The sequence below is a fragment of the Phaseolus vulgaris genome, chromosome 10, assembly GCF_051622355.1.
Source record: "Phaseolus vulgaris cultivar YP4 chromosome 10, ASM5162235v1, whole genome shotgun sequence".
Classification (NCBI taxonomy): domain Eukaryota; kingdom Viridiplantae; phylum Streptophyta; class Magnoliopsida; order Fabales; family Fabaceae; genus Phaseolus; species Phaseolus vulgaris.
The window spans coordinates 22,494,483-22,519,682 of record NC_143507.1 but is presented as its reverse complement, the minus strand read 5'-3'; the positions used below and the strand labels follow the sequence as shown (position 1 = coordinate 22,519,682).

The window sequence follows — 25,200 nt, the reverse complement described above, 5'->3', positions numbered from 1 at the left end:
GAGGTTAGGGGGTACATCGAGTTAAGAACTACATTCACAGATGAGGCGGGCTCGAGGACGGAGAAAATCAAGTACCTCGTCGTGAATGCTCCCTCAGCATATAACATTCTGTTGGGAAGACCAACACTCAACAGAATAGGAGCTGTGCCCTCGACCAGGCACATGAAGGTGAAGTTGCCGTCTATGGAGGGGGTGGTGATCACCATCAAATCTGACCAGAAGGAAGCGAAGAAGTGCTATGAGAATAGCCTGAAAAATAAGAGGTCGGTAAGTTACATCACGACCACCCCGCCTCCCGGTGTGAAGCCCAGGTCGACGGTGGTGGAGGCGACCGCCGGTAACGATGTCGTCATGGTAGATGCTGAAGCAAGGGAGGAGAACGCCGATCGGGAAGAAGAGGCGAGGAACCGCCCAGAAGAAGCGAGGGAGCTGGGAATCGCCAAGGCGGTGATCGCCAGGGAAACCCGATCCAAACCCGTCGAGGAGTGGCTCGAGAAGGAGATCGGGGGAAAAGTCTTCAAGCTGGGAAGATCTTTGGAGGCTGAACTCCAAGACCAGATCGCCAAGGTGATAGAGTGATGTGAATGTAACTACAAGAACATATGATTCTTGACATTCTTAGGAACAACTTGAGCTGGATTTGAAAGGCACTTTACTTTAGAATTGGATCAATGTTCTAAATTCAAGAACTCACCAAAACTAAGCACCAACCAAGACTCATATTGAAGTCCATGTATTGTCAAATTGAATCAAAACAAAAGGAAAGAAGAACAAGAATTAAAACTGGACAGAATTAAATGATAGCTACTGAACCAAAACAGAATTAAGAACACAATGCTGGAAACACAAAAATAAACAGTAGAAAAAGAAGTAAACTCTAGGAATCAAAACTACCGAATGGAAAATTAAAGAAAAGGGAAGAAGAACACTTATAGAATAAGATGCTTGCTGGATTTTGAGAATTGGAAGAAGCCATTCACGCCACTTGGAACCTTGAACCAAGATAAGTGATGGAGTGCCACCACTTGAAGCTCACCATAGCTCACAAGATAAGGCAAAGAAGAGGAAGACTCAAAACTCACAAATTCTCTCCAAAATTGAGTATAGTCTCTCTACTATAAAATTCCAATCTGAATTGTGAAGGACCTAAGCCCTCCTTTTATAGGAGTAAGGGCTGGTCATTTACATAGCTTATTCCCTAAGCTACCCAAAAAACTCCTAAGATCACACCCCCCTTACTAAGCTCACTCCCCAAGCTTCTAGAATTTGCTAAACTAAAGCCTAAAGATGATTTTACAAAAGAGGTGTCTCATGTTTCCCTCTAAGCACCTTTCTAAACATTATTCTATATTATTTTACAAATTAAAAGAAACTATAAAGAGAGATATTTAATATGAAGCCTATTATTTAAGAGTTTGTAGACTTCTTTATCTTTAGGCTTGATCTTCTCTTTGACTTCTTTTAATTTGTGAGAAGACTAGAAGGAAGAACTTCAAATGTGTAGGTGAAAATCCTCTTCCTTCATTAATAAAATCCTCTCCTAGTGGATATCCATCATAGAGTGGCATCTGGATGCTTTTGCATGGTCTGCTTCAGACATGCCGGGAATCGACCCTGACTTCTTGTGCCATCACCTAGCAATGGACAACCAGGTCAGACCAGTGCGGCAGAGAAGAAGGATGTTTAACGAGGAGAGGAGGCAGGCGATCAGGGATGAAACACAGAAGCTCCTCGCCGCAGGCCATATCAGGGAAGTTCAGTACCCTGAGTGGTTGGCCAATGTCGTGCTGGTGAAGAAAAGCAATGGGAAGTGGCGCATGTGCGTCGACTTCACTGATCTGAACAAGGCTTGCCAAAAGGACTCGTATCCTTTGCCAAGCATAGATGCCCTGGTCGACAGTGCTGCAGGGTGTAAGTTGCTGAGTTTCCTGGACGCCTTCTCGGGGTACAACCAGATAAAAATGCATCCTATGGACGAAGAGAAGACCGCCTTCATGACCGAGAGATCGTGCTACTGCTACAAAGTGATGCCCTTTGGGCTGAAGAACGCGGGGGCCACGTACCAAAGATTGATGGATAGGGTACTTGCACCAATGTTGGGAAGGAATGTGCAAGCATATGTGGATGATATGGTCGTGACCTCGCCGGAAACAAGCAAGCACGTTGCGGACCTGGAGGAGTTGTTCACCACAATCGCCAAGTTCAGGTTGAAGCTGAACCCCGAGAAGTGCATTTTTGGCGTGGAGGCAGGGAAGTTCTTGGGATTCCTATTGACTGAAAGAGGAATAGAGGCGAATCCTGATAAGTGTGCCGCCATTTTGGCGATGAGGAGCCTGGCTACCGTGAAGGAAGTGCAGCAGCTTACAGGTCGGATGGCCGCCCTGTCTTGTTTCGTGTCGACCAGTGGAGAGAAAGGCCATCCGTACTTCCAGTGTTTAAGGAGAAACAATAAGTTTGCCTGGACGAAGGAGTGTGAAGAGGCCTTCGTCAAGCTTAAAGAGTACCTGGCGAGCCCCCCGGTTTTGTGCAAACCGTTGGTGGGAACCCCTCTCAGGTTGTATTTTGCTGTGACTGAGAGAGCGGTGAGTGCGGTGTTCGCCCAAGACCAAGACCAGGCTCAGAAGCCTATTTATTTCGTCAGCAAGGTGTTGCAAGGCCCGGAGGTGAGGTATCAGGCCTTGGAGAAAGCTGCACTTGCTGTGGTATTTTCGGCGAGAAGGTTGCGCCACTATTTTCACAGTTTTACAATACTGGTGATGACCGACTTGCTCATCCAGAAAGTCCTGAAGAAGCCTGATGTAGCTGGGAGGATGGTGAAATGGGCAGTGGAGCTGTCGGAGTTCGACATCAAGTATGAGCCCCGAGGACCGATCAAGGGGCAAGTTTTCGCCGATTTCGTGGTCGAGCTCTCGTCGGAGGCAGCACGAGTTGAAGGGGATGGTTTTCGTTGGGTGCTCTCGGTGGACGGATCGTCGAACCAGCAGGGTAGCGGTGCTGGAGTCATCCTGGAAGGGCCCAACGGTGTGCTGATTGAACAGTCCCTGAGGTTTTCCTTCAAAGCCAGCAACAATCAAGCAGAATATGAGGCGCTGATCGCCGGAATCTTGCTGGCCAAGGAGATGGGAGCTAGGGTGCTGATGGCTAAGAGTGACTCACTGTTGGTCACGGGACAAGTAACAGGCGAGTTCCAGGCCAAGGATCCACAAATGGCAGCTTACTTAGCGTACGTGCTGGAATTGAAGGTTTCCTTTGTCTCCTTTGAAGTGGTGCATGTGCCCAGAGAGCAGAATGCCCGAGCAGACTTGCTAGCTAAGCTCGCCAGTTCGGGAAAGGGGGGTAGGCAGAGGACGGTGATCCAAGAAACTCTGAAGACGCCTAGAGCATTTGTGGCAGACCACATGATCCTTCAAATAAGCAAGTTGATCCGATCGGTCATCGGTAGTCGATGACGTCAGCAGCAGAGAACCACGTGGACCACTCGCAGGGTGACACGTGGACCAGGTGACAGAGAGATCAGGGAGGCGATCGCCAAGAGCGGTGATCGGGGGGTCAGTAACCAAGTGACCACCGACAGATCAGGCGGCAGAGAGGTCAGGGGACAGATCACCCAGAACGGTGATCGGTGGTCAGTAACCAAGTGGCCACCAACAGACCAGTTCCCAGACTAACGCCTGGGGTCAGAACGCGAGAAGCAATAGAACACTGATCAGTCATCGGTGTGCATGGTCATCGGGGTCTCGTGTTACACGCAGTTAAGCTGGGACTGAGGTTCCCAGTGAGAGCGTTACACATGGACCTCGCATGAGCCCATCTCAGGGAATCGCGCACGAGAGTGGCCTGAGGGAGCTAGTAAACCGATCAGTGATTGGTGACTCCCTCAACCCATTACGTGCGTGAAGGGTAAGCCGTCTACGCAGAGAGCAACGCTTGGTGAGTGTGCCTAGACCAGCCACACCTGGCATTCTCCTGAGAGTATGCGATTTACCTAGATGGAAGAAATATGCTAAGTTACTCCGCAAGGGAATAACCTAGTACACAAAGAGAAGCGCTAGAGCCCTTCAAGTAGTGACACGTGTAGGGTCAGATGTGAGTCGCATGCTTCCACGTGTCATCATCTGAGAAGGGTGCGGTCCAGATAAAGGTGCACTCCGTACCGCTAAAGGTACAGACAAGCGCAGCCAAGCGCAGAGACGCGCAGACACGCACAGACACCCACACTTTGCTGATTCTGGAGGTACATTGTCTCAGAAAAGCATAACAGGGTTCTGACACATGCCAGAGGGGCATAACAGAATTCTGTTAGGCCCAGATACAGAGGGAGGCATAAAATAGAATTAGAGAGAGATTGAGGGGGGACGAAAAAAAAGAGAGAGCAAGAGTTTTTCACACACACTACTAGTTTTTCCCATTGGTGGTTCTGTGGTCTAACTTGATCGTCGGAGTGCAAACGGCCGCTAGAGGTGTCGTCTGTGTGTTTTGCAGGTCGCGTTTGGAGATCCAAGAGAAGGTTCTGAGGGTGATTTTGCAGAGAACACAGTCGCGTAGACGGGACAGAGAGTGCTACAAAGCGATTCCTCCACGTTCGAGTTGTCGGCAGGATCATTTGGCGCCCACCGTGGGGCCCGAGTGAATCGTGGTCCCATTTACACCACAGTTTTTGAAGCTTACCAAAGTTTTACCAAGTTCTTTGCTAGGGAAAGATGCCAAGAAACAGACAACCATCACCTGCGCCATCTGCTGACGAAGGAGCTGTGACAATGGCGCAAGTCCTGGAGATGGTGCGCACGCTGCAGGATAATGCCACAGCGTCGAGAGTTGAACAAGAGAGGATGCAGACGGAGTTGGTTGCGTCGCAGAGTAGGAACGACGAGCTGAATCGCGTCAATGAAGAGCTGAGGAGGACGTTGCAGGCACAGAAGGAACACGCGGTTGACGAAAGGGTGTCGAGGCAACCGTCGCCTCCAAGAGCGTTCCCCATGCCATTCTCCCCTGAAGTCATGGGAACCATGGTGCCTCCCAACCTGGTGGGGGTAAAGGCGTCGTTCACAGGGGTAGAAGATCTGGAGGCGCATCTGACGGCGTTCCACACCCAGATGATGTTGTCTGGGGGCTCAAACGCTGTGTACTGCAAAATGTTCATGAGCACCCTAAGCGGAATCGCCATGGAGTGGTTCGTGAGCTTACCAGAAGGACATATCACGTCTTTCCCTCAGTTTTCAAAGCTTTTCAGTGAGCAGTACATCGTCAACAAAGCACCCGCAGTGGTGTCATACGATTTGTTCGATGTACGACAGTACCAAGGCGAGTCGCTGAAGGACTACCTCAACCGCTTTGGAGCACAAGTGTTTAGACTGCCCAACAAGGATGAGGATATGCCGGTGCACGCGTTTAAGAAGTTTGGCGCTCTAACCGCAATATTTAATTCTTCAAAACTTTGAAACTGTCCTCATCATTTCTGCGCTTTTCGTAACCTACTTGCACCCTTTCTCTTCTCGCGAAGAGTTCTTCCAGTGTTCGTTCCCACCAGCGTTTTACCCTTGCGTTACCAGTGGGCCACACGCCTTCAAACCTCCCTGATTCTGTTCAAGAATGTCTTCTCGTGCTACTCCCCCCAGGGTCAACCCCAAGGACCTGTATACTTGGGCTTCGAGCGAGCTTCTTGACGAATGCTCATGCTTACTCTCCACCAGGGCCATAAGGGAACACAAAGGGGATTCATGCTCCTATAATCACCGTGCCTTCGCGAGGAGGCACGACGACGACATTGCTGTGCTCCCTTGCACTCTAGGGGAGCCAGTACGTGGAGACGAACGGGCCAACGACGGGGTCCCCTTCTTTTACTTCTATCAGGTGGTTTTCAAAACCATCGGCGTGCGCCTGCCCTTCTCCAGGTTTGAGAAGGAACTGCTGACGGAGATCAATGCCGCTCCGGCCCAGTTATATCCCAACAGCTGGGCTTTTGTCAAGGCCTTTGACATCCTTTTCGGGTTTCTGGGTTGTGCACCCTCAGTTGACATCTTTCTTCACTTCTTTGAGGTGAAGAGGCAAAGGAACAACCTCTGGGTAACTCTCAGTAACGTTCCTGGCAGAGTTCTACTGACCCCCTTCCAAAACTCATTCACTGGGTGGAAAGGCCGGTTCTTCAAGATTTGCTGCTCTGACCTCGTTCCCTCGGCACTGGATGGTTTTCCACTGTACTGGGTGAGGGAGACGAGGGCCCTCAAATCCAAACCCTTCAAGAAGCTAGCCCCAAATGACCAGGTGGTTTGCCGGATTCTTGCCGAGGCGGGAGGTTTTGACTTCGCCACCTTGATCAGTTTGGAGTTCAACACTGGAACTCTCGAAAAGTATATAGGTATGAGTCACTGCCCTAGAAACTTCCGCCTTTATCGTTCTCTATCTGGGTGTGTTTTGCTTCATGGCGTCTCCGACACATTCATCTTCCTTGGTGCAGGTTCGAAAATAAACCAAGAGCGGAGGACACGACTTACCCGAGCTCTGCGGGCTGAGAGCGGGGCTTCGCCTTCCTCCCGTGCTGACTCCGATGGCCACTGAGAAGTGGTTCGTTTGTGTTTTTGTATGAGTTGTAATGTTTGCCCTACTCGCGTTTCTCCCGTCTATATCGAAAACTGCTTGTAAAATCAACTTTACTATACCGTACTTGATTTCTGTAACGCCACTTTACTTTGCATACGTCTCATATATTGTGCGCTTTTCCTCCGTCATGTTTCTTAGCGGCGCCTGCACTCAGGCGACACCTTTCTTCTTGGCGACGCCTTTCTTCTTGGCGACGCCTTCTTTCTTGGCGACGCCTTCTTTCTTGGCGACGCCTTCTTTCTTGACGACGCCTATCTTCTTGGCGGCGCCTTTTTTCTTGGCGACGCCCCTTTTACTAGCAACGCCTCACACTACTTCAAACGGAGAAAGATAAAGATTGAGAACCAAGGCACGGTTTTTTCTCAAACTTGTTTTTTTTTTTTTTTTCTTTTATTTGGGTGACCTCATTAAAAAACCCCGGAAAGGGAAAAAGAGCGTCCCCTTTAACAAGACTGTTACATAGTTGCTTTACATAAGTCAACTAAAATAAAACTTCAGGTTGGCTGCATTCCAACTGCGCGGGATGGGACCTCCTTCCAAGGTCTCTAGGCTGTACGAACCGTTGCCCTTAGCCTCAGTAACTCTGAAGGGTCCGGTCCACTTGGGAGACAGCTTATTCTCCAGCTCGTATGGGTGGGCTTTCCTCATAACTAGGTCGCCAATCTGAAACTGTGGCGGCTTTACCTTAGAGCTATATTGCCGCTCTACTCTTCTCTTCACCGCTTCAGCTTTTATTCTGGCTTCTTCCCTGGCTTCGTCTAGTACATCCAGGTTTACTCGCCTTTCTTCCTTGGACTCCTCCACCACAAAGTTTTGAAAACGTGGTGAGCTTTCATGTATCTCTACCGGGATCATCGCGTCCGACCAATACACCAAACTGAAAGGCGTCTCCATGGTAGAAGATTGGGGCGTGGTGTGGTATGCCCATACGATCCTTGGAACTTCCTCCGCCCACGCCCCTTTGGCCTTCTTTAACCTTCTCTTTAACCCCCTCAGCAAAACTCTGTTTGCTGACTCCACTTGCCCGTTGGTCTGGGGGTGTTTGACCGATGCGAACACTTGCTTGATACCTATCTCAGTGCACAGATTTCTCAACTGCTGACTGGCAAACTGGGTCCCATTATCGGATATCAAGCGCCTAGGTACGCCAAAGCGACACACAATGTTCTTCCACACAAAGTGCTGTACCTTGTGCGCAGTGATCTGTGCCACGGGCTCTGCCTCTATCCACTTGGTGAAGTACTCGATGGCGACGATCAAATACTTCATCTGCCTTATCGCCAGTGGGAACGGGCCCAGGATGTCGATTCCCCATGTATGAAAAGGCCACGGGCTATATATGGATCGCAATTCTTCTGGCGGCGCCTTGTGCCAGTCAGCGTGCTTTTGGCATTGCCTGCAGCGCTGGGCGTGTCGCGCGCAGTCCTCTTTTACTGTTGGCCAGAAGAACCCTGCGCGTATCACCTTGGAGGCTAAGGACCTTCCCCCTACGTGGCTCCCGCAAATGCCTTCGTGGAGCTCCGCCATTATCCTGGTACACTCGTCGCCACTTACACACGTTAGGATAGGGTGAGTGAAACCGTGCCTGAACAACACTCCATCCACCAGAGTATATCTTGCGGCATTTCTCTTGACCTTCTTACCCTCTTCCGGCTCCACTGGGAGAGCCCCATCCGCCAGGTACCGTTTGTATGGCGTCATCCAGGTGTCTCCCTCGGCTAGGACACATACCTGCATTTTCCTTCCTTCTTCAGGCATATCCGCATACGTGCTGATGCGGGGCGTCTTCAGCGTATCTTGGGTCAAAGAGCGATGATTCCTTGGACTCTCTCTTGATGTACAGATCTGGAGGACATCCACCCTGTTATCTTCCATGAATTTACGCAGAGCTTTGAGCGTCTCTTGGATCACTGTCCTCTGCCTACCCCCCTTGCCTGAGCTGGCCAGCTTGGCAAGCAGGTCGGCTCTGGCATTCTGCTCCCTTGGGGCATGTATCAGCTCAAGAGCGTTAAATGCTCCCTTCAATAGTTGGACGTATTTTAGATACGCCGCCATCTGTGGGTCCTTCGCCTGGAACTCACCCGACACCTGCCCCGTAATCAGCTGGGAATCGCTTTTCACCAGGAGGTTCTGCGCGCCCATCTCCTTGGCCAGGAGTATTCCTGCTATCAGGGCTTCGTATTCCGCCTGATTATTACTTGCCCTGAAGGCGAAGCGCAGAGCTTGCTCAATCAGTACGCCGTTGGGTCCCTCCAAGACTATTCCCACACCACTCCCTTGTTGGTTGGAAGAGCCATCAACCGAGAGCAACCACTGCGAACCCACCTCCACCTCTTGCTCACCTCCGGGCGAGAGTTCCGCTATAAAATCTGCGTACACTTGCCCTTTGATGGATCCTCTAGGCTCATACTGAATGTCGAATTCTGACAGCTCCACCGCCCAGCGCACCATTCTTCCCGCCACGTCAGGCTTCTGCAGCACCTTCTGTATAGGGAGGTTTGTCATCACTACCACCGTAAAGCTGTGGAAGTAATGACGGAGCCTCCTGGCTGAAAACACCACTGCTAACGCTGCCTTCTCCAGCGCCTGGTATCTCGTCTCAGCGCCATGTAATGCCTTGCTCACGAAGTAGATGGGCTTTTGACTCTGGTCCTGTTCCTGGACTAACAAAGAGCTCATAGCCCGCTCCGTTACCGTAAAATATAGCCGGAGGGGCACACCTGTTACCGGTTTGCAGAGGACCGGTGGCGTTGCCAGGTACTCCTTTAACTTAATGAAAGCCGCTTCGCATTCGTCAGTCCATGCAAAGCGACTATTTCTCTTGAGGCACTGGAAATATGGGTGCCCCTTCTCTCCCCCGGCGGAAACAAACCTTGAGAGTGCCGCCATCCGCCCCGTCAGCTGCTGCACTTCCTTTACCGACGTCGGGCTTCGCATGGCGATAATCGCTGCGCATTTGTCGGGGTTCGCTTCTATCCCCCTCTCTGTGAGCATAAAACCCAAGAACTTACCGGTCTCTACCCCGAAGACACACTTCTCAGGGTTTAACTTGAGGCGGTACTTGGATATTGTGACGAACAACTCCTCCAGGTCTGCCGTGTGCTGTGCCCTATCCTGCGACGCCACCACCATGTCATCTACGTAGGCGTACACATTCCTCCCCAGCATGGGCGCCAGGACCTTGTCCATTAACCTTTGGTATGTGGCGCCCGCGTTTTTCAGCCCAAAAGGCATCACCTTATAATAGTAACTGCAAGTCTCAGTCATGAATGCAGTTTTACTCTCATCTCTCGGGTGCATCTTGATCTGGTTGTACCCTGAGAATGCGTCCAGGAAACTCAGCACCTTGCTGCCGGATGCACTATCCACCAACGCGTCGATGCTGGGCAGTGGGTATGAGTCCTTCGGGCACGCCTTATTCAAGTCCGTGAAGTCCACGCACATCCTCCACTTCCCATTCGCCTTTTTCACCAAGACGACGTTGGCCAGCCACTCGGGGTATTGAATCTCCCTGATGTGGCCAGCACTCAACAGCTTCTGCGTTTCATCCTTTACCACCTGCTGTCTCTCTTCGTTAAACTTTCTCCTTCTTTGGCGCACGGGGCGGACCGTGGCGTCCATGCTGAGGTGATGACACAGGAAATCAGGGTCGATGCCGGGCATATCCGAGGCGGACCATGCGAAAGCATCCAGGTCGCGTGAAATCACTTCTGCCACCCCTTCCTGCTCTTCTGGGCTCAGCAAACTTCCTAACTTAAACGTTTTGCCTCCAATCTCCCTCTCCACGGCGTTAGCCGCCGGTTGTTCCCTACTATCATCCTCGACGGGCGCCGCCTCTTCCACGGGTACCGCGTCGCCAGGGCCTTCCTCCATGGGTTCATCTGTTTCTGGCGTCGCCCTCGCGGGTACGGCCTCGTTAGGCGTCGACGCAGCGGGCGTCGCCTCAATCATCGTCGTGTCTGCACACGGCGGACGCTCATACACCATGAACACGCCTCTCTTCGTTTTCAGGCTGTTCTCATAGCATTTCCTTGCCTCCTCCTGATCTGACTTGATGACTATCACCGTGCCATTGAGGTCCGGCAGCTTCATCTTCATATGGCGTGTGGAGGCTACTGCGTTCAACTGGTTCAACGCCGGCCTGCCCAACAAGATGTTGTAAGCGGAGCTGGCGTTCACGACCAAGTACCGGATGCTTTCGGTACGCGAGGCCTCTCCGTCCGTGAACGTAGTCCTCAACTCCAGGTAGCCTCGGACTTCCACCTGGTTGTCCGCAAACCCATACAGGCACCCTGTGTAGGTCCTCAAAAGGTCGGGGGATAACCGCAACTTATTGAATGTCGACCAGAACATGACGTCCGCTGAACTTCCCTGGTCGACAAGAACTCTGTGCACCTTTCTCCCAGCTGTGAAAACCGAAATGACCACGGGGTCGTTGTCGTTCGGCACCACGTCTCGGAGATCCCCTCTCGTGAATACGAGGTCCGACTCCCACGGCTCACCCGAGATCCTTTCTTCGATCGAGTTGACCCCCCTCGCGTATTTCTTTCGCTGGGAGGCGGTGGGTCCTCCGCCGGAAAATCCTCCAGCTATGGTATGGACCTCGCCGAGAACCGGCGTCTCGTGTGCTTGTTCTTCCACTGGCGGCGGCAAGGTGGCGGTCGTTGAGGGTTTCGCGACATAATCCTTCAAAAACCCGGTTCTCACCAGCTCATCCAGCTGGTAACCCAACGACAGGCAGTTATCAATGTGGTGACCGAAAGCCTCGTGGAATTCACACCAAGAGTCTTTCCGAGGCCCCAACACCTTATCGGACTTCGCTGGTCGCCTCAATCTCTCAGCTATATTAGGCACAGCAATCAGGTCCTTCAGGTCCACCACAAAATTGTATCTCGCCGGCCTCGTTCTTTCTCTGGCCGGGCGATCGCCTCCCGCTGGACCCCGGGGCTGGGGCTTTCTGGCCTCGTAGGGGTGTTTCCCGTCTGGTTTCTTCCTTCCCGTCGTGGTCTCATTGATCCTGGCGGGTTGAGCTCGCGTCGGTCCCCTCGGGCGCGAGGGTACGACGCTGGTGCGCTTCACGCATACCTCTCCCTCAGAAGCGATATGTTCTACCGCCCGACGCCGTAGTTCAGCAAAAGTCCTAGGGCGGTTGCGAATGATGGATTCCCCGAAAGGGCCGGGGCATACGCCTTTCACGAACGCGTATACAATCATAGGCTCCTCTGTCGTACCAACCTTTACTACTTGGGCCCCGAAGCGATTGATGTATTCCTTTAGGGTCTCCCCTTGATACTGTTTCACATCGAACAAATCGTAGGAGACCGGCGGCGGGGCCTTGTTTGCTAGGTATTGTTCCCTGAACAATCGTGACAGTTGTCGGAAAGAGGTGATATGACCGTCCGGTAGGCTGATGAACCAATCCATAGCCATCCCAGTCAAGGTGCTCATAAAGAGCTTGCACTTGGCAGCGTCAGAGCCGCCTACTAGGACCATCTGTGTGTGAAACGCAGCGAGGTGCGTCTCAGGGTCCTCCATCCCGGTAAAGATCACCTTGGGCCCCGCGAACGTGTTCGGGATCACTGCATCCAGAATCTCCAGCGAGAAGGGAGTGGAAAACTCCCTTGGCGGGGAGTGGTTCTCCATCTCGTCATATTCACGTTGCCCCCGATTATTTCGCAGACCCCGGCGCAACTCCTCATTTACACGACGGAGCTCTTCATTCCTCTCATGCGAGGCTTCGAGATCTGCTTGCATGCGTTCCTGTTCCAGTTTCGACTCCGCCATATCCTCCTGCAGCCCCCGCATTATCTCCAGGACCTGTTGCATGGACAGTTCTGCTGGGGCCGCGCGTGAAGTACCTCGTCTTGTGGTGGCCATTGTCACGGTCTCTTCAAACCTCCTCCAACGTTACTATAACTTGGTAGATCTTCTCAAACTTGTGATGGGGCTGATGTTTTATATCGGCCCCAAGGTGGGCGCCAAATGTTCCGTCCGGTTGACCTGGGACGTCTTCGTGCGCAACCTCAACCGTCAGTTAGGGACTCCTTCCCACTGGTTACCTGTGGATTCCTGCAAAGAAGGACAAAAGGGCGCCCTAGCGGCCGTTTGCACTCCGACACTCAAGTCAGCCAGCAAGAAACACCAAAAACTATGCACCTCCGTATCGGAGCACCGCGTATGGCGCTCTGAAGGTGGTAAAAAAGGAAACTGTGTCTAGAGTATATTTTCTCCTCCTGACCAAAACCCTTCCCTAGTCCCTTGTGCAATCCTCAAGGCTCGAGCAAGCAACTAGAGTGTTTCTGGAAAATTAGCCAAAAGTCCCTCCCCCGTTCCCAACATTCTCGGCGCTATTTAAACTACCCAAGCATTTAAAGCGCCTTAAAGCGCTTTTAATCATAAAACGTAACGCACTTAATTAACGCGTCTAATTAGAAAACGTAGCGCATTTAAGACGTTGAAACGCTTGGGAGCCTTTATAGTACCTTAAACGCTCGAAACAGAAACTGTATTAAATGATTTAATTACCTGGTACCTGACTAAATGGTGTTTCTATTATGACTTGGCTGTCATACACGTGGAGGGCCTCACAGCGCCATGACCCCATCTGGGGACGTTTCTACGTGTGAGTCCTCCTGCTTGGGAGTGCTACTGCGCAAGGGGTGACTTTTTGGGTGCCAACTCATGCCCCCAATCATCTAGTCACTCACTTTGAGAGCGTATCTGCCTTCCTCTCGTACCCTGCACCTGGCTACCCTGGGCGTGACCGTCCCCTTGAGTGATATCTGTCCCAGAGGCGTCTTTGGGGCGGCAGGGGTACTTCACGAGTCAGGCTGCCCTACACTGGTGCTATCACTATGGCCTTGAAGCCACCTTTTCCTTCTCTTTATCACTACCCCGGATTATCGGGACCTGAGGCCTTCCCACGGCGTCGCTCCCTCCATGGTCTTTCCTACCCATGGGTATCGGGGAACCGCGCTGTGACTGCCTCGACTTAATGATATTTGATCTTGGCGACGCCCTGGTTGGGCGACGCCTCCACCTAGGCGACGCCTCGCCTTGGCGACGCTTCCTCTTGGCGACGCTGGTACTTGGCGTCTCTTCACCTAGGCGACGCCTTGTGTTGACTTTGACTCCTGGCGTTGACTTTGACCTTGACTTTGTCAACGCCCGGATACGGGACGGTACAGATACGAACGGCGTGGAGGCACTAGGAGGGTTCTCCATGAAGTTGGGCTCGTTGCCTTCAACCGCAGGAAGCGCGACTGCCAAGGGTGTTGCTTGGACGGGCGGTGTTGGAGCTGGGGGAGAGGGCGGTGTTGGAGCTGGGGGAGAGGGCGGTGTTGGTGTTGGGAGAGCGGGTGGTGAAGAAGGTGCCACCCTTTTCCTTTTGGTGACAAGAACACACAAAATTTAATGACAAAATATACGAGTACGTGTGCGAATAATGCAAACAAATGGAGCATGAATTAAAAACCAAGTCCAGTGCGCAACAAGCAGGACGCCCGATGGTAGATAACAGAGATGCACAATCAGTTCCAACGCAAAACGAAAACCTAAGTGTCGAGGTAAGTGCTAACCTATGTGAGCTTCGAGTTGGTCCTCGAGGAACTCGAAGGAGATTATTGCGGAGGTGGGAAAGGTGATGTTGGCGGCTGCTACTTTCTTCCAGAAAAGGCATAGATCTTTGTCTAGCTCACCCATGTTGTCGGGACTTCTGGGCCTCCTAAAGCTCTCTTTGGCGTCTATGTTCCCCTTGTGTACCCAGTACAAGGGGAAGCCGTCGAGCAGGGAAGGATCTTGGTCGTTGGCGCACACCTTCACGAATTTTCCTTTCCAATCTTTGTAAGATTGCTGGAAGATGGAGAGGATTGACCTCCCAGCGATCCCGTTCAGGCTAATCCAGAGGCGGTCTCCTGGATTCTTAGCTTCAAAGAGGAAGAGGAAAACGTCAACCGAAGCTGGTAGTCCCAGGTGTGCGCACATGATCTGGAACGCCCTTACGAACGCCCAGCTGTTGGGGTGAAGCTGGGCGGGGCGATGTCGAGCTCAGTTAATAATTCCCTCTCGAAGCGAGTGAAGGGAAGTCGGAGCTTCACCTTCTTGAAGAACGTCGCGTAGAGAAAGCAGAACAACTCGTCGTTGCTCGCTTTATCGTCAGCACAGATTGGTTCATCCGGGTGGCAGGGCAGCACGACCATTTTGCTGTCATGCTCCTTATGGAATGAAAGATCAGATTGGTCCCCTTTTCTTAGTCGGTGCACGCCCAACGTTGTGTTTATGGAAGAGGTTTCTTTCAATAGAGCAGAGGTGGCCCACGGATAAAGCTTCTTGTAGTCTTGTGTGGCAACGGAGGCTCCTCCGGCGACTGGTGGAGTTGCCTGAGCGAGATTGGGGTGAGAGGTTGCAGGCCTCTCAGCCTGGGAAGAAGGAGCACCAGATGCTCGTGGTAAGTTATGCGCTTGGGATGGAGGGTTTCGTGATGAAGGAGGAGGGTTCGCGGTGGTTTTCGTACGAGCCATCGCGGGAACTGCAAAGGAAAAAGGAAAAAGGATGAACAAAGGTTACAAAGAACGACTCGATTGTGGACGAAGAATGGAGAACGAACGAACGGGAGTTCGTTGTGATGAATGTAATGGAAGACGAAGCCCTAAGTTACGAGAAGGAAGAAGAAGAGGAAACAACCCACAGCGTATGCACCAGACAGATAATGGATGATGCGAATCGGTTAAAATGCAGCAAGTATCAACAGAAGAAGTAAAAGAGGTACCTTTCGATGATCAGATGAGCGTCGAAGGGAGTTGGAGATTGAGGGAGCTGAGAAGCGTCGTGGGTTTGCAGAGAAAACTCAGAGCGTTTTGAGAATGCAGAGAGATGATGAAACAGTAGAAATGAAGGGGTTTAAGGGTTTTTCAAACGTTTTTGGAAGCGCAAACGACAGCTGAAAATGACCGTTGATGAAGCCACGTGTCGGGCGATTGGAAAAAGGGGTTTGGTGGAGCGTCATAAAAGCAGAGGGTACGAACGTTTGGAATTCCGTGTCAGCGCCACGTAGATCAGTAGTGACGTGACCTCTTAGTCTTTTCGCTGGACAAGTCTTCGCTTAAGACTGGGGGGCTTGTGTACCGCCCAGGTAGTCGGAATTGATGACGTGGCCGCAAGCAATAGTATAGGCGTGTTGAACGGGACACCTGGCTGGCAGAAGGGAAGGACGTCGGGGGGTTCATGTGATCGCCAGTCGTTAAGTTGGCGTGCCCCGATCTCTAGCATACCTAAACCGGCGGTCACCAAGTTTGTGTTGTAGTCGCCGGGTGTGAACCCAGGTGACAAGGCGATCGGAGATCGCCGAAAGGAGGACATCGCCGAAGCTTGTTACAGGCTTTCGGAGCAAAGGATAAAGTCGTCAGATAGTCGTTTCTCAGCTGGCCAGAGGTTGAGGTCGGGGGATAGCTTACCTGAGCATGCACAGTGAAGTAAGTAAAGTAGAGTATAATGGCGGCCGGCGAGACCACATGGAAGGTGTGAATGAAGGCACCCGTACTCGCCACGCAGAAGAGATCGCGCTCCAAGGCAGTTATACGCTGAGTTGCTTCCTGCATAAGTAACTCAGTCGAAAAGCCTGAAGAGTAAGAGGTGACGCTCAAGTCAAGGATGCTCCAGACGGTGACACGTATACAGTTGGATGCGAGCCACGTGTCCAGATGTGTAACTGTCAGGAGAGAGAAAGTGTGTAGGTATATAAGGGATCCTAACGAACTTCTGAGGTACGCGCGTTTTAGAATACTTCTTTTACGCTTGCGAGAACTTGAGTACGCTGAGAGAGAACATTGCACGGTTCCTGAAGTTCTTAGTTTTCTCTTAGTATTTTGGTGGTTCAGTCGCTGACTTGGGCGTCGGAGCGCGATCGGCCGTAGCGGCGCCATTCTGTCTTTTGCAGGTTCTTGAGGTGAATCAAGGCGAAGGACGGAAGCTAGCACGGTGCAAAGTCGATCCAGATTTGACGAGGCAAGGCTCTTGCGTTCTGGTCAACAGGCAGGATCACCTTTGTAAAATTCAGATTTGAATTTTAGAGAAAAGAAACTATACTTAAATTTTGAGTGATCATTGGAGAGCTTTTGAGCCTTATTCTCTAGTCTTATCTTGAAGGATCCATGGTGTCCTCAAGTGGCGGTAGCACACTCATCTAGGAGCAACCATCCTTCTAGTGGCGTGATCATCCAACCATACATCCATCTTCATGAGCACTCTTTTCTCCTTCCTTTCTTCTTTTGTTATTTCCTTGTCTTAGCTTGTTTCCTTGTTGATTTTGGTTCGGCAGTTTCAGTTTTAATTGTGTTGCTTCGGTTCTTTTGTTGTTCTTTGTTGTTCTTCATCTTTCTTCTTCATTTTCCAGCTTTTAGTTCGGTACAATTTAATTTCCAGCATTCTATTTCAGTTTGCTTAGCTTTTGTGCCTTTTTGTTCGGTTCAATTTGACTATAATTGGAACTTCTATATGAGTTTGTGTTTTGGCACTAGTTTTGGTGAGTTCTTGTTCATAGAACCTTGATCCATTTCTATGATAAAGTGCCTATCTCATAACCAACTCAAGATGATTCCTAAGAATGTCAAGAATCATTCTAATTGTGCTAGTGAAATCACATCAATTTTTCTTCTTCGATGACTCTTTCTCTCAACTTTTTGTACTGATAAAACTGCTTGGGCCTGTTTATTTTTCTCGTATTCGCGCTTTTTTTTCTCATTTCTTCGTTCTCGCTTTTTCTGAGCTTCTCGCGTGGGTAGGGTTTTTCTGAGGTTTCTTCCTCTTTTCGCCATAGACCTATTTTGCTAAACCTTCGTTCTTCTTCATTCTTTAGTTTCCTCCATGGCGCGTACTAAAACGACTGCCAATCCTCCACCTCCAAGGGTCAACTACAAGGCCCTGTACCCTTGGGCCCCTGATGAGTTGCTCGCTGAGTACTCAAGCTTAACTTCCCTAAAGGATTGGAGGGACCACGTAGGCGACCCAAGCGTCTACCAGTTCAACGCCTTTGCCAGGAGGCACGACGCATACATTTCTGTGCGCCCCTGCAACCCAGGCGAGCCTGTTTGTGTGGACGATAGGTCGAACAACGGGGTGCCCTTTTTCTTCTTTTACCAAACTGTGTTCAAACGCATTGGAATGCGTTTGCCTTTCTCGGGGTTCGAGAGGGAGCTCCTGACTGAGATCAATGTCGCCCCAGCCCAGCTGCATCCCAATAGCTGGGCGTTCGTCAAGGCGTTCGGCATCTTGTGCGGGTACTTCGGTCAACCCCCCTCCGTGGACATCTTCCTACATTTCTTCGAGGTCAAGAAACAAGGGAAGAGCCTCTGGGTGAGCTTCAGTGGCATTGTTGGGCGAATCCTTGTTTCAACAGTCTTATAAAGGGTGGAGGGGTAAATTCTTCAGGGTGGGTTGCAACGAGCACGACCACACTGCGCTAGATGGTTTCCCTTTGTACTGGGTGAAGGAAGTGAAGCTGACCAAGCCCAAGACATTGGATGAACTACCCTCGACTGATCGAGAGGTTTGCCAAATTTTGGCTAGCGTGGGGGTCCTTGATACTGCTGAACTGATAGCTCGTGAATACGATGCTGAGGCCCTCACCAGATACATTAGTATGGGAATCACCCCTACTTATTTTCCTTGATTTCTGCTTCTGCTAAATTTCACTCTTACTTGCACATGAGTTGTATGCTTGCTTCATGCCACTGCTTAGCTTGTGCCTGACCTTTGCTCTGTTTGCTTTCTTGGTGTAGATTCCAAGATGGATAAGAACAAAAGGCTGTGGCTTGTCCAAGCTTTGAAAGCCAAGGGCGACACTTCGTCCAAGGGAGCTGGGGACTCCACACGCCCAACCTCTGAACTTGCTCCTCCTACTTCTCCAACATCCCTCTCCCAGAACCTTTCTAATGCACCTGCCTCTCCTCCTCCTATTGAAGTTGTGCCCCTCACCATGGTTGGGACTGCTACCACACCAGCCCCCTATACAAGGGCAAAGGGGTGGTGGTGGTTCCATCTGAGGACGACGAGGATACTGAGGACGAGCAAGTCTTCAAAAGGAGGAGGACCAACAAGGTCGTCGCCTCCCCTTCCTCCTCCATCCAGGATGCCGAGTCTTTGAGGGAGCGCCCTCCAAGCGCCACATCACCGCCCCATCAAATGGTCTTAGAGGGTAGGGTCGAGTCTGAACCTCCTCAAACCACTCCTACACCAGCCCCAAAGCTTCCACAACCAGTCCAAGAATTGCTGAGGGGTTACCTTCACAGGGTGTCTCCAGGGGGCCAATCAGAGGAGGTTAAGAAGGAGGGTGTGAACTACTACCTTGGTGCCTTTCTTGCCTGTGCCAACTCTTGGCGTGATCAGGCCAGGGCCAAGGCTAGTGAGATTTCTGCACTTCAAGCTCTTGAAAAAGAGTGTGCCTCCCTGAAGGAGGAGAAACGTCGTTGGAAGCGCTAAGAGGAGGCCTACAAGAACTCCTCGAAGGAGGCTCAGAAGGCCAAAGACGCCGCCAACAAGAGACTACACGAAGCTGGGCAAACCTACACCGAACTCTTGGGGCAGGTTGTTCCTCTTCGTGTGGAAATTGCGGAGCTCAAAGATACGGCCAAGACCACTGAAGCCAAGATGAAGAAACTCAAGGATCACTGTGTTGACCGCGAGGTGAAGCTGGGCGCAACTGAGGCAGCGCTTGAGGCTAAGACTAAGGCCTTTGACCTGCTTGAGGCTAAGGTTAAGGCCTTTGACTTGCTTGAAGCCGAGCTGCAGGCGGAGTTGGTGAAAGCTTTCTCCTTTATGGCGTGTATCTGCACCAAGTGACCTGGTTCTCCACTGCTCCAAAACTTCTTACTGCCTGATGTCCACGCTCGAAGGAGGCGCCCCCCGCCACTTCCTTGGGCTGAGGAGGGGTAGCCGTTCTCGCCTGAGGAGGGGGCGTCCCGAAGGAATTTGTTAACCCCTGCTCAGGAACTAGACGCCCGAATTTTCCGTTCTCGCCTGAGGAGGGGGCGTCCCGAAGGAATCTGTTAGCCCCTGCTCAGGGACTAGACGCCCAAATTTTAACTATGTTATGCGTACCTTTCAAACTTGACGTCCACACCCAAAGGGTGCGCTCCTGCCACTCCTTTGGGGTGTCTGCGCGTCTAAGTTGGTTCGCGCGCTTGGTTCCCACGCCCAGAGGAGACATCCGCGTCCTTCCTGCTGAGGTGTCTACACACCATGGTGGCGGATTCGCTCTCGATGAACCGTGCCTTTGTTTTTTAACGCTTCTTTACATTGTGAGAAAGAAAAACTGACACAATGTATACTTGAACTCATTCTTTTATTTGGGTGACCTCATTAAAAAACCCTCGAAAGGGAAAAAGAGTGTCCCCTTTAAAACTGTGTTCTACATTAGCTGCGTTTAATTTCAAATTAGCTGCGTTCCAGGTGCGTGGAATGGGGCCTCCTTCCAGAGTTTCGAGACTGTAAGATCCGTTTCCTTTAGCCTCGGTTACTCTAAAGGGCCCGGTCCATTTGGGCGGCAACCTGTTCTCCAACTCATATGGATGACGAGATCCGCTACCTGGAACTGGCGAGGCCTCACCTTGGAGCTGTACTGGCGCTCCACCCTTCTCTTCACTACCTCAGCCTTTATTCTCGCCTCCTTCCTGGCCTCTTCCAACAGGTCCAAATTCACCCTCCTTTCCTCGTTGGACTCCTCTGCCACAAAGTTCTAGAAACGTGGTGAGCTATCATGAATCTCCACCAGGATCATTGCGTCCGATCCGTACACAAGGTTGAAAGGAGTCTCCATGGTGGAGGTCTGGGGCGTGGTGTGATAAGACCACACTATCCTGGGTTCCTCCTCTGCCCAGAGTCCCTTGGCTTTCTCGAGCCTCCTCTTCAATCCTCTCAGCAAGATTCTATTCGCAGACTCCACCTGTCCGTTCGTCTGGGGGGTGCTCGACTGATGCGAACACCTATTTGATGCCTAACTATGCACATAACTTCCCCAATTGCTGGCTCGCGAATTGAGTACCGTTATCCGAGACCAGACGCCTTGGCACCTCGAACCGGCACACAATGTTTTTCCAAACAAAGTGTTGTACCTTATGTGCAGTAATTTGTGCGACTGGTTCTACTTCTATCCACTTTGTGAAGTACTCGATGGCTACGATCAAGTACTTCATCTGCCTTATAGCCAGTGGGAAAGACCCCAGAATGTCGATTCCCCATGTGTGGAAAGGCCACAAGCTGTAAATTGACCTCAACTCCTCTGGTGGCGCCTTGTGCCAATCAGCATGCATTTGGCACTGCTTGCATCGCTGGGCGTACCCTACGCAATCTTGCCTCACAGTTGGCCAATAAAAGCCTGCACGTACCTCCTTGGATGCTAACGATCTCCCCCCCACGTGGCTTCCACAAATTCCTTTGTGGAGTTCAGACATTATCCTAGTACATTCATCTCCACTTACGCACGTCAAGATTGGGTGTGTAAACCCATGCCTGAACAACGTCCCGTCCACCAGGGTATACCTTGCGGCATTTCTTCTCACCTTCTTGCCCTCTTCTGGCTCCGTTGGGAGGATCCCATCTGCGAGGTAGCATCTGTAGGGAGTCATCCACGTGTCTCCTTCTTCCAGGGCACACACTTGCATGAAATCCCCTTTTGAGGGCGAATCCGCATAAACACTTACGCTAGGAGCTCTCGCTGTCTCCTGAGTCAAAGACCGATGCCTCTCTGGCCTTCCCTTGGACGCGCTGACCTGGAGGACGTCCACTCTGTTATCTGCTACATACTTTCGCGACGCCTTGAGGGTCTCTTGGATGACCGTCCTCGTCCTTCCCCTCTTGCCTGAGCTGGCTAGCTTGGCGAGCAGGTCAGCACGGGCATTCTGCTCTCTCGGGACGTGCACCAATTCAAACGTCGCGAAAGCCCCCTTTAGCACTTGAATGTACCTTAAATACGCAGCCATCTGCAGGTCTTTCGCTTGATATTCCCCCGTCACATGCCCCGTGACCAACAACGAGTCACTCTTTGCCAAGAGGCTTCGTGCTCCCATCTCCTTGGCTAAGAGCATTCCGGCAATCAAAGCTTTGTACTCTGTCTGGTTATTGCTTGCCTTGAAGGCGAACCACTGGGCTTGCTCAATCAACACCCCGTTGGGCCCTTCCAAGACTATCCCGGCGCCACTTCCCCGTTGATTGGAGGATCCATTCACCGAAAGCATCCACGGTGAATCTAGCTTCACTTCCTGGGGGCGCCTCCCGGTGAGAACTCTGCAACGAAGTCTGCATAAACCTGTCCTTTGATGGATACCCTGGGCTCGTATACTATATCGAACTCTGACAACTCCACCGCCCAGCGAACCATCCTCCCAGCGACATCTGGCTTCTGCAACACCTTCTGGATCGGGAGGTCCGTCATCACCACCACCGTAAAACTATGGAAATAGTGACGGAGCCTCTGGGCTGAAAGCACCACTGCCAGGGCCGCCTTTTCCAGTGCTTGATATCTCGTCTCCGGGCCCTGCAAGGCCTTGCTCACAAAATATATAGGCCTCTGCACCTAATCCTGCTCTTGAACTAGCACAGAGCTGATGGCCCACTCCGTCACTGCGAAGTACAAACGGAGGGGCTCACCTACCCGCGACTTGCACAGCACGGGAGGCGTCGCTAGGTATCCCTTCTGCTTGAGAAAAGCTGTCTCGCATTCTTCTGTCCACACGAAGCGACTGTTCCTGTTCAGGCACTGAAAATATGGGTGGCCTTTATCTCCACCAGCAGATACGAACCTTGACAGGGCCGCCATGCGCCCTGTTAACTGCTGCACTTCCTTTACTGAGGCTGGGCTTCGCATGGCAATGATTGTTGCACACTTGTCGGGGCTCGCCTCTATTCCCCGCTCAGTGAGCATGAATCCTAAGAACTTTCTTGCCTCGACCCCGAAAACGCACTTCTCCGGGTTCAGCTTGAGGCGGTGCGAGAATCCTATCCATCAGTCTCTGGTAGGTGACGCCTGCGATCTTCAGCCCAAACGGCATAACCTTGTAGCAGTAGCTACATGTCTCGGTGATGAACAATGTTTTGCTCTCATCACGTGGATGCCTCTTGATCTGATTGTACCCCGATAATGCATCCAAGAAGCTCAGCATCTTGCAGCCCGAGGCGCTGTCCACCAACGTGTCGATGCTGGGTAGTGGATATGAATCTTTGGGGCACGCCTTGTTTAAGTCTGTGAAGTCGACACACATTCTCCACTTCCCATTCGCCTTCTTCACTTAGACGACGTTAGCCAGCCACTGTACTGGATTTCCCTGATGTGTTCGGCGCTTAACAACTTCTTCGTTTCTTCCTTCACAATGAGGCGCCTCTCTTCGTTGAACTTCCTCCTCCTCTGTCGTACAGGGCGAACCTTGGAGTCCATGGTGAGATGGTGGCACAAAAAATCTGGGTCGATGCCTGGCATGTTCGAGGCGGACCATGCGAATGCATCCAGGTGGCGCGAGATTACCACTGCCACTTCGTCCTGCTCTTCTTGACTCAGCAGTCGCACCAACTTGAAGATCTTACCACCAATCTGCCTCTTAACGAGACTCACTTCTGCGGCCTTCTCTTCGAGACGTCGACTCGTCTGTCGCTTCCTCTGCAGACGAAGCCTCCTCGGATGCTTCCTCCATGGGCGAGGCTTCCTCGGATACTTCTTCTAAGGGTGCGGCATCCCTGGGCGTTTCCACCGTGGGTACAGCCTCGACAGGCGTCTCCCCCGCGGGAATCGCATCCTCTAGAGACTGTACCTCCATAGGCGTATCTGAAATGGGCAGGCGTTCCATCACCATGATCACTCCCCTTTTTGTTTTTAGGCTATTCTCGTAGCATTTTCGGGCCTCCTCCTGATCTGACTTGATCACGATCACCCGACCACTAAGATCTGGCAACTTCATCTTCATGTGGCGTGTGGAGGCCACTGCCCTTAGCCTATTCAGAGCAGGCCTTCTCAACAAAATGTTGTAGGTTGAATTGGCGTTCACGACTAGGTATCGGATGCTCTCGATACGTGACGTCGTTCCATCTGTAAACGTCGTCCTTAGCTCCAGGTAGCCACGTACCTCCACTTAGTCCCCTGCGAACCCATACAAATATCCAGTGTATGGCCTTAGCAGGTCAGGGGACAGCTGCAGCTTGTTAAAGGTGGACCAGAACATTACATCTGCGGAACTGCCCTGGTCCACGAGAACTCGGTGCACCCTCCTCCCAGCGGTGACGACCGAAATGACCACGGGGTCATGATCATGTGGGACGACATCACGTAGGTCAGCCTTGGTAAACACAAGGTCTGACTCCCACGGGTCATCCAAACCTTCTTCAGCTACTGAATTAACTGATCGCACATACCTCTTGCGCTAAGAGGCAGTGCATCCTCCTCCCAAGAAGCCACCAGAGATGGTGTGCACTTCTCCGTGGATCGGCATCTCATGTGCTTAATCCTCCTCTGGTACTGCCAGGGTCGCAACCGTAGAAGACCCGGCCAGATAATCCTTCAAAAATCCATTCTTCACCAGCTCGTCCAACTGATGGCCCCGCGCCAAGCACTTGTTGATGTGATGTCCAAACGCCTGGTGGAACTCGCACCATCCGTCCTTGTGAGGTCCCAACACTTTTTCAGTCTTTACTGGGGGCCTCAGCCTATCTGCAATGTTAGGCACGGCGATAAGATCTTTCAACTCTACCACGAAATTGTGCCTCAACGGCCTATTCCCCTCTGCTCGCCCCCTAGCCTGGGGCCTCCTCACCTCGTATGGGCGCTTCCTGTCCTGACTCTTCCTTCCAGTCGCGGCCTCGTTCACCCTAGTGGGTTGTGCACGCGACGACGTTCTTAGGCGTGTGGGTGCAACGCTTGTGCGCTTCTCGCACACCTCGCCCTCAGTGGCGATGTGCTCCACAGCGCAACGCCTAATCTTAGCAAAAGTTCGGGGGCGGCTTCGGATGATTGACTCACAAAAAGGTCCAGGGCACATTCCCTTCCTGAACACGTAGACGATCATAGGCTCCTCCGTGGTGCCAACCTTTACCACCTGCGCCCCGAAGCGATTGATGTATTCTTTCAAGGTTTCGCTTTGATACTGCTTTACGTCGAATAAATCGTACGATACCGGTGGCGGAGCCCTGTTCGCTATGTACTGTTCGCGAAACAGCTGTGAGAGCTGTGCGAAGGACGTGATGTGGCCGTCTGGGAGGCTGATGAACCAGTCCATGGCCATTCCAGTCAGCGTGCTCATGAAGAGCTTGCACCTTACGGCGTCGAAGCCGCCTACCAGCATCATCTACATGTGGAACGTAGTGAGATGCGCCTCGGGATCCTCCATTCCCGTGAACGTCACCTTAGGACCTACGAACGTGTGAGGGATCACCGCATCCATGATCGACTGTGAGAATGATGTGGAGAACTACCTCGGTGGTGTGAAATATTCACGATCATCTGCTTCACGTAGCCCTGAGTGGTTGCGCAACCCGCGGCGCAACTCCTTATTCGTGCGACACAACTCTTCATTCCTCGCTTGTGACGCCGCGAGATCCGCCTGCATGCGCTCTTGCTCAACCTTTGAT

The 25,200-nt window shown here is 51.8% G+C and overlaps 1 protein-coding gene across 1 annotated transcript; it reads right to left on the bottom strand.

The window, feature by feature from the left end:
• Positions 1-24,074: 24,074 nt before the first annotated feature.
• Positions 24,075-24,854, bottom strand: LOC137817882 (uncharacterized). The gene has a single exon (XM_068621108.1). The coding sequence runs from the start codon at positions 24,852-24,854 to the stop codon at positions 24,075-24,077; it is 780 nt and encodes a 259-aa protein (XP_068477209.1).
• Between the last annotated feature and the right edge of the window lie 346 nt (positions 24,855-25,200).